This window comes from Opisthorchis viverrini (genome assembly GCF_000715545.1).
Source record: "Opisthorchis viverrini unplaced genomic scaffold opera_v5_101, whole genome shotgun sequence".
Classification (NCBI taxonomy): domain Eukaryota; kingdom Metazoa; phylum Platyhelminthes; class Trematoda; order Opisthorchiida; family Opisthorchiidae; genus Opisthorchis; species Opisthorchis viverrini.
In genome coordinates, this window is record NW_008751757.1 from 623,234 (window position 1) to 632,752 (window position 9,519).

Here is a 9,519-nt window from a genome sequence, read left to right on the forward strand (position 1 = left end):
ATTGGCCATTTGGGCAAACATTTCTACTGGTTGACTTGTGTTTTGATTGAACCAGGAAACGGGACTCATTGTGAAGGCAAATGAACAGGGTTCGCGGCGGAGGGATCAAGAACTAAGGCTACACGGACATCCATCAATCAAAAGACGGCGATGGTGTGTTTAATTACTTCGGGAGCTGAGTGGCTACGCAGTGAAGGTGATAGCTTTGATGCACGAGCGCCACTAATTGCGCGATTGAGACATTTCTGCCATCCGGCGAGGTAGCTGCTGTCTATCCAAGTTTACTTGTTAGTGTTTTCATACTTTGTTTTCAGATTATACACTGTCCACGTCTCGGTCGTTTCCACTAAGCACAGGACTGGGCGAAAAGAGCTCTGCGAGGCACATGGTCTTCCGCAATGCGGAGTGAATGTCATAACCAGAGTAACCTACGAAGCGAATTCATTTCATCTATCGCGGGAAAGTTAATTCTTCCTAAGACCATTTAACATACTTCGATATTACTAATCTGATGTCCCCACCAGGCCAAAGCTTCGTGAGTAATTCATCTATCGCGGGAAAGTTAATTCTTCCTAAGACCATTTAACATACTTCGATATTACTAATCTGATGTCCCCACCAGGCTTGACCAAAGCTTCGGATACAAGGATGGTCAAACACTGATATCTTCCACATATCCGTTGTGCGTAGAGCCTATACCTCTGTCATTGACAAACAGACTGACGTCACGCTGGCGCCATAGGTGTCGGAGGTTGGCAAAAGCAGCCCTGAGAGCTTGGCACCTCCAGAAAACCAAAAAACAGTAGCAAAACGCAGCAAATATTCGCAGGGAGTCCCACTTGATTCATTTGATACGTCCTCGTAAACTTCTTGTCAGTGAAACCGCTCAGGACCATTAGGGCTATCTGATGTCCTGCAAAGAAAGTTTGGGTAGCTGCGTAGAAAACCTGAAACATCATTGACACCAGATGTGAACACTGGTGCTTCACTGCCGCACAGGCATGTAAGCTTTTTTGATTGAAGATTTAAAATGGCAAGAAAAAGATGGCGCACGGGGGGCTAAGGATATTCTACCACAATCCAAGGTGTTTATACCTATGGTGACCGTGAGTACCCTGAACAATTCAACTGCTCTTCGCCGAACTGTCGGCCTTTGAAAAAAATGCCCCAGCAACCTGGCGGTATACCAGCCCTCGCGTTTCTTTCGGGCTCATGGTAATTTCATTGACACCAGATGTGAACACTGGTGCTTCACTGCCGCACAGGCATGTAAGCTTTTTTGATTGAAGATTTAAAATGGCAAGAAAAAGATGGCGCACGGGGGGCTAAGGATATTCTACCACAATCCAAGGTGTTTATACCTATGGTGACCGTGAGTACCCTGAACAATTCAACTGCTCTTCGCCGAACTGTCGGCCTTTGAAAAAAATGCCCCAGCAACCTGGCGGTATACCAGCCCTCGCGTTTCTTTCGGGCTGCATGGTAATTAGACACTCCTCCCGAAGAGACTGGACAGATTGTGTGCCCCTGTGCCCCACTGGGTTAAATAAGGGGGGTTCCTGGCGGAACTCGCAGAGCCTCATACTAAGTTGGTCAATAATTAGAGGTTCGACCAGCACAGAGCCCTGGCCCACTAAGTTGACGGACTGGAACATGTGTGGCGAATTGTTAAATGGTAATGCACCTGCATTACCCGCCAAACACCGCTACATTGTGGTCTGGTTTTTCGGTCAAGGACCCTAATCGTCTTCCTGGTAGATCTGGGTACCCTGCCGGTATCCCTGCTCGTGTACAACTAAAATAGCTCTAGCTAACAGCCCTCTCATGCCACATAGGCTGTCGCGCAGTGTCATCAGCTAGGTCACCTTAATTGCTGAATAGAGCAGCGTGGCCAAGTGAAAACAGATTACTGCTGACGCTTACCTTCTACCTCTTCCTCCATCCTGATAACAACTTTTTTGTAGGATCATCTGTTAGGACTGACAAGAACCGCCCATCTTGCATCGGTTTTGCCGCAACAACTGCGCACCAGTCGGCGCTGATGACCTCAGGTAGCTCGATATCAATCTCCATGTCCCGACGACTAATCTATCCGGCTGCATTTAATGTTTGCACGCCGAAACAAGCAGGACAATAAGCTGATCTTACTCTCACAAACTGCTCTCGCATTGATGTGCGTCGTCTTTACCATAGAAACAATAATTCAAGATGCGACCGCAGCGCTTGAGCTAGCTGTCCTATCACTCTCCACTCGCCTCGGGCCGCGCACTTCTGGTGATCCGGAAGCCGCTGTGGAAGGATATGCAGGAGTCGGCATCGTCTCAAGTCTCCTGACGGAAGGATCTTCGCTTGACTAGATATCCGTTGATAGTCGCCTCTGTGTGGTTCGTCTGGCATTGTCTCTCGAAGAAGTCACAGAAGCGGACAGTATCTCGTTGTCTGTTCGTCGCGTCTAATTACGCTCCGACACAATCAAAGACAAGGTTTATGACGTTTTGACGGCGAGCTGATAGCTCAGATATTGTTGTGGTTGGCGGCGACCCGAAGGAACAAGCGGGCTTGCTTAGCGCATCTGAGAGTCAATTGGGTGGCCGACATGGGTTGGATTAAGTACGTACGGACATTTGGCGAACAACTACTTCAGCTGTGTGCTGACCGCAGGCAGTTTTTGTTCAAAACTAACTACGAAACAGCCGAACTCGTTTGGTCACATGGCATCCCTCCATAGCGCACCATTGGAGGACCACAATAGGTCACATCGCCATCTGTTAGTGATGGCTCGTCTCAGAACACCTTTGTGTATTCGGACCACACGCTCAGCCGGAGTCACTTCTCTTCGTTTTGCCGGCCCCGAACGTAATTTGGCGCGATGACTCATCAAACGCCAAATGGAAGTGGGCATACGCGCAAACCGTGAAGTCAGATGAAGGCAGAAGGCCAAGGGAATGGAAGAGGCTCAGAAAGCCGCAAACGCGCGGAGATTATTTCATTTGACTCGTGTGACTGGTTGCGGGAACCGCCTACTTCTGGAACCGTCGAGGTTGAAAGTGGTGCGGCCATTCAGTACAGAACGCTCCAAACACAGGGCCGATCACTTTGAACAGTTCTCGTGGCAACCTGCTTTTCATTAGTTGGATCTTGGAACAGCACTAGAATCGCAAACGGTGAACCTGCAACACTCTAGGGCCTCGGGGGTTTATGACTGCATACATTTTCTGAAGCGTTACCGAGTCCTTGCTCCTAATAGCAAGTTTTCAGTCTGGACTTTTCTGGTTTGCTTGTCACCCTTTAGGGAAAGGAGATCGTCCCAACAACCAGAAAGAATCCGTGATGGTGCTCCTTTTTAAAAATGGGCTCGTAGTGACCGCTGTAATCTCCGGATGACCAACTCGACTTCGGTCGTACCGAGATTCTTGGAGTTTGCTCCATTGAGCTCCTTATGATTACTTGTGAAGCACTGATCCAAGAGCACGTAGGGGTTGCGTCGACCAAATATTCACGTTCCGCTAGGTGTTGAAACAACGCCATACGTAGAAACGATCCACAATATGAGTGTTCATGGATTTTCGAGGTCCGTCCGCTTTCCTTAACACGCTTACCCAGCTAGGCAGCGAAAAGATGTTACAGCTGAATGATCATCATTTTTTATTCTCATTCTTCCTGTGTGTCCGTGTGACAGTATGCGGAAAGCTCTTCAAATATTCCGGACACAAAGTGGTGCCCATCATGAGCGCCTACATTGTCCATTGCTATTCAATTGTGGTAACTGAGATAATGAGAAAACCCTGGAAGGCCTTCAAAGCCTTGGTGTTGGTGGAAATCCTGTTGACCTTGATGTAGAAGACATCGTTATAGTCTTCGGAGAGGAGAAAAAGGCACTGGTGTGTTCGGATGAACTAATCAAAGTCATCTTATCCTTTGATATGCGTTCTGTACCCACAATTTAAGGTCATGGCTCTGGACATGCAGTCACTGAGCACGCCACTTACAATTCAGAGGGAGGAACTCGAAGTTGTCGGAGATTTTATGGGTCTTGTAAGTTGTATTAGTTCCTATTTAAGTTTTACAGATGAGGTCAATGCACGATCAGTCTACAGTGAGTACGATTTTGTTACACGATTGAGACGTGGCCATTTCGAGCAAAGGAGTGGGACTTATCCAGAATACCTAAGGCCCGGGTGACTTTTGCTATGTGACACCAAAGATGGCCTTTGACTAACGTTGTCTCAAAACCATAGTTCGTGTAGATTCGTACCGACGAATCCGCAACAAGACAACAAGAAAGTGTGTGTGATTTGATTGTAGCACCCTTCCGCTGCTTAGCTGCCATGACATCCAAAGGAGGCATGAGGGCTGGTATATTCCCAGGTCGCCCAAGCCTAGACAGGGAATGTCGAGAAGAAGAGGTCGGGTTCGAACTACGAACTTTCCGGTCAGTAAATTCGCGCTCTAATCATTTGGACCATCTCACCCAGAAAGCGTGTCCGTTTGTGCTAATGGAACTTCAATCGAAGGATGTGTTCGGCGCCAAAAGCCGCGGTAGTTAGGACATGTATTGCGCATGCAAAATCACCGTTTGCCGAGGAAAGTGCTGTTTCCTTTGCCCAGTTCGGAGTGGCGCCAGATGAGATGGTCAATCCTAGATCTGGAATGGGCATGGCATCGATAAAGATCCGGTTGCTGTCGGCGTGAGTCGTATTCGGGAACGGGCTGCGCATGATTTGCACTGTGCGCCGTTGGGGAAATATAGCTACCAGTGAATGGTAGAGGCCTTCTTGTTGCCAGTTTCCATTCAGACTGGCTGAATGGGTGTCTGGAGTTGTACACACTCCGGAATGATTCTTAGGCCAGCAATAGGTTTCTTCCCCACCCACTTATATTCTTTTTCTTCACTGCAGGTTTTTTGAGTAAATTATAGTTGTACGACAGCGGACCATCGAAAGATAAGAAGTGTTCAGCTCTAGCACCGTTCCGGTGCCTAGCGACCCGAAGAAAGCACGAGGGCTGGGATACTGCCATCATCGACAGCATGACATCAGTGTTGAATACTAATGTTTCGCTGCCGTACAACCGTTTTTTTTGAAAGCTTTATTGTGAAGAGGAGACTAAGGGTGGACAGGATACACCCTGCAATGAAAGTTTCCGTTGCACAACCGAAAACTCGCTTTTTGATTGCCTCGTTACGGATTCTTCGACACCAACCTACACGAACGATGGTCCTGGAACAACGATAGTCGAACACCTAAAGACGTCTCAGTTTCGCTGTTCGAACAGGTCAAGTCTCACAGCCACACGACAAACCAGCCTACAAAGTAGCCCGATACACACGTCCCTTGAGATTGAGAGATACACCGCTTTGACGCCAAAGGTATCTCAAATTAGAAAACGCGATCCAAGCCTTGTAAATTCATGGACTGACCTCACCTGTCACACTAAAATCAAAACTATTACAACTTCCAAGGCACGTAAAACACTCTACAACTTCGTGTACCCCCCTGGTGTATAATTGGTGTGTTCAGTGACGGCATGTCCAAAAGCATGACCCTGGACTTTGCGCGAGCAAAGAGCAAACTAAAAGATTTCGGCTAGTTCATCCAAGAACACCTGCGCCTTCTCCTCTTCGAAGACGAGGACCATAATACCTGCATATTCCAGACCGACGAAGTTTTTCGTGACAGGCTATTTAAACATTGGGGCTTCGAAGACCTTCTAGCGTTCATCACATTATCTCACCAATCACGAAATCTAATAGGAATGGAGAGTGGGCACCCCAGACAGCACCGCTTGTGCTGTCTCCAACGCAAGCTGTTGGAGAGCTCTCCGCATGCTCTCACACGTGCGGAAGTCTGAGAATACAAGTAAGTTATTGTGTTCACAGCCTCCCGGGGCACCCCTTGGTGGGGAAGCGTGCCAAAGAGAACATGCCGGTCAACCGAGTCGAATGCGCCTTTGAAATACAGGAATACTAAAATTGAGGGTCGTTTGTACGTTGGCGTTGTTCTAGCACCTGACGCAGTGTAAAGATTTAGTCAACGCAATCTCTACCAGGCTGGATCCCCGCTTACCGTTCTCGAGTCAGTGTTTCATGAGCCACCATAAAGCGAAGACACACAAGTGACGCGATTCTTTACGATGGGTGTCAAGCTGATCTCCCTGTGGTTACTACACTTACTAGGAGCCCTTTTTTCCAAAATGAGCACTATTACTGATTCCCCTGTTTTCTGGGACAGTCTCCTTTTCCTCCCCAAATGGTGGATCGAAAAAACGCCGACCAAGCACTTCAATCCCATCTCTGGATAAAACGAGTTGGTGGTCATCCGGACCAGTTCCGTGGCGCTTGAGAGATTTGCGTTCGCAAACTCTCCAGGTCGTAGGGTTTCCAGACTCACCGTCCAGGCTAGTGACTGACGGGAAGCAAGTGACTGCGAGTGACGTTCAAATTGCCCGACACAGTGGCCCAGACATTCCTTACTAAAGATGAGTGTACCACTGTGATCCATGGTTTTCGAGGACGCATGACATGAACCCATCGAAATAACTTCTGGACATTCACGGCCTTCTCAGTCTTCCGTGCCCATAACGTCTCACGGTCAGAGTGCACGGCAAGTCTCGTTTGATATATGATAATCCTTCGACATGAACTGTTTGGGACCGGCAGGAATATTTCCTCAAGAACCCAGTAGTGACATTGTTATGTCTGATTTATTGTGCCTCAGCGGGGCTTGAGGTGTCGTGCCACAGGTCAAACTAGCAGCACTGCACAAGGAAATGGCGTTGCATTTCAGTCCGAATTGACGTCTCACGTTGAACAGCTGGGAACAGAGCAGAAGGCAGTTGTGATGAGTTCGAGTAACTCCTGAATTCACCATTCTCTCAGTTGCTGCGCAACTTGTCCCCTCGTTGGCGGCCAACAATAGAGAACAAAACCGAACCCAGACGAGCGAATGATGGGTCAGATTAAACGCCGTCAGTCAATGATCCGCGCCATTGGTAACTGACGGCGATGTTGCCAATCAGGGTAGGTCACAGACACTTTTTCGGAGGAAACCATGTATTCAGACAATTTCGGTTACAAAAAAGTCTGCGGTCAGCAGACAGCTGACGCAGCCGTTCGCCATTGTCCAAGTCGATCAGTTAATTGAGTCTGAGATGTCCATGTGTAAATTCAAATCTCCCACAAGCAAAACGACATCTGGAGTTTGAGCATTCTGTGACAAGGCAGTCGTGGCACCATAAGAGTTGTCTTTGATTATGTCAGAGCGACAGAAAAACAACAAACAAATTTCAGCTAGTGAGATCCATTTGTGGACATCCCCAGGAGAACTAAAAGGAGGTCACTATCTCCCACAAGCAAAACGACATCTGGAGTTTGAGCATTCTGTGACAAGGCAGTCGTGGCACCATAAGAGTTGTCTTTGATTATGTCAGAGCGACAGAAAAACAACAAACAAATTTCAGCTAGTGAGATCCATTTGTGGACATCTCCAGGAGAACTAAAAGGTCACTATCAATGGACATCCATGACGCATCCACAGCATCTTCATGATACAGATACAGCGTGCTCTCGATTCTCAAACCCATCCCCAGCTCTGATCCAGTAGCTGCGGTGCTATGAATTCTACTAAACAGAGCTGATGTCATCTGCCCTCACATTATCTGAATCAAAAGTTTTTCTTCGGAGGGTTCTTAGGGCCCTACAGGGACTTGATGCTTCCATAGGAAGGTCTTTTTCGGGAGTGCAGAGCAACTAAATTCCTCTGTAAGCCTGAACAATTTCAGTCGCTAATTTCAAAATAAGAGAATAGAGGACCGAAATTCCAAGCGTCTATCTGAATCAAAAGTTTTTCTTCGGAGGGCTCTTAGGGCCCTGAACAATTTCAATCACTAATTTCAAGATAAGAGAATAGAAGACCAAAATCCCAAGCGTTTTTCTCTCAGAATAAGAACTCGGATGTAACCTCTGAGAGCAGCTACAGCCAAAATCATCAGGATTTTAGCGGGTATCTTACAAATGTTCAAAGCTTTCCAGGGAGCCAGTATTAGGAACGAATTCCGGCAAACTACCACCCACATGGTGCAACCTTCAGCCACTTCAGTTCATGAGTTTGGGACAGATTCTGCTCGTGTCGCAAAACGAAAGCTCTTCCGGGTTTTTGTCGTAAGATCTCAACTGAGAATTCGTCCAGTAAGAACTAGGTCGTAATGGGCCAAGCGAGACTAACGGGACAGGTCCAAAGGTCTAAATAAAAACTTTAAAAATAGAGGAAACTGGCTGGTGACCACAGAAAAATGACCCGGGCTCAGTCATTCCGAACGTTCGGCGGGAGAGCAAAAGCTAGAACGTCGTAAAAACACATGTCAAATCTTACGGCAGGCGACAGCAGCGATATAAAACGTACAGGCACATAGTTTGGGTATTTGTTTCTAATTTTTTCACCCTCCTCTAGTCGTTTTTCAAAAGGATGTTCCTCTTTGTACTTGAACTTCATTGCCCTCTGTTGGATTGCGAGACAACTAAATAGCGCGCCCTGAACAAGGCTAAACAAAGTCAGTCCATAAACGAAGAAAAACTAGTTCACTGTGTTCACAAGGTCTCAGCACTACAAAGAAGCAATTGCTATGATTTTAGTCAGAAACACATACTATTATGAGCTTGCGGGCGATTTTCATTTGGAAACTAAGCGATCTTTCGGACTAAAGCAATCGGACTGTTGAGTTCAGAGAACCAGTCCAAACTTTTGAGCCCAATTTGACCATTCCCGGGTCAAAGCGATTCCGTGGAATTATTACATCAGGCCTTCTCGCTATAGGTACGATTCCGCAATGAAATTTGCTCAACTGCAAAAGCATGAGGGCAGATTAGAATGGTTTTTGGCTTGGGCAAATATGCAACAAAAAGCAAGATTCGAGCAAAAAAACTTTCATTTTATTTTCCAGGTAAGAGCATTGCGCAGCTAATGGGTCGATTCACGGATTCACGGATTAATACAAAGGATCGAGGCTTTTGCCCAAGTTTCCCGGGTCGGTTTTGTTTTTGTCGGTCAGTGGCTGTCGTTCACCTGAAAGGCAAAAATGAAAAAAGGGTGTAGCACCGCTCTTTATGTTCTCAGCGCGGGGCAGTATGCTTGCCAGCGCGAGGATTCGCATAAATTAATGTCTAATAGTGCTTTAAATTGGGTTCGAGAAGGAGCGTGAACAACCGCTGGAGGAAGGTCATTACACGCAGCCACTACCCGAAATGAGAAAAAATTTTGTCTAATGAATGTGTGTGCCCTGAGCCTGAAATATTTCTTGCTATGTCCCCGCCGGGTATCTGCTGGGTCAACGGTGAAAACCTGTTTGCCAAGTCTTGTTCACACAGGACGTAAGTAAGAATTAGGTCCCCTCGGAGGCGACGGTACTCCAGGGGAAATAGATCAAGCACCGCGAGACGCGTTTCGTAGTTCACGGATTTGAGGCCGGCAGCCATTCTAGTAGCGGCCCGCTGGATACGCTCAATGAGGGTGACGTCTTTCGTAC

General features: G+C 47.3%; 1 protein-coding gene across 1 annotated transcript in view; it reads right to left on the bottom strand.

The window, feature by feature from the left end:
* Positions 1–8,555, bottom strand: part of T265_05397 (hypothetical protein) — a gene marked incomplete at both ends in the record, with an annotated part of 19,976 nt that extends 11,421 nt beyond the window's left edge. Inside the window, one exon of the mRNA XM_009170395.1 lies at positions 8,400–8,555. Coding sequence (XP_009168659.1) covers positions 8,400–8,489 — 90 coding nt within the window. The remainder of the gene's footprint in view (positions 1–8,399) is intronic.
* Between the last annotated feature and the right edge of the window lie 964 nt (positions 8,556–9,519).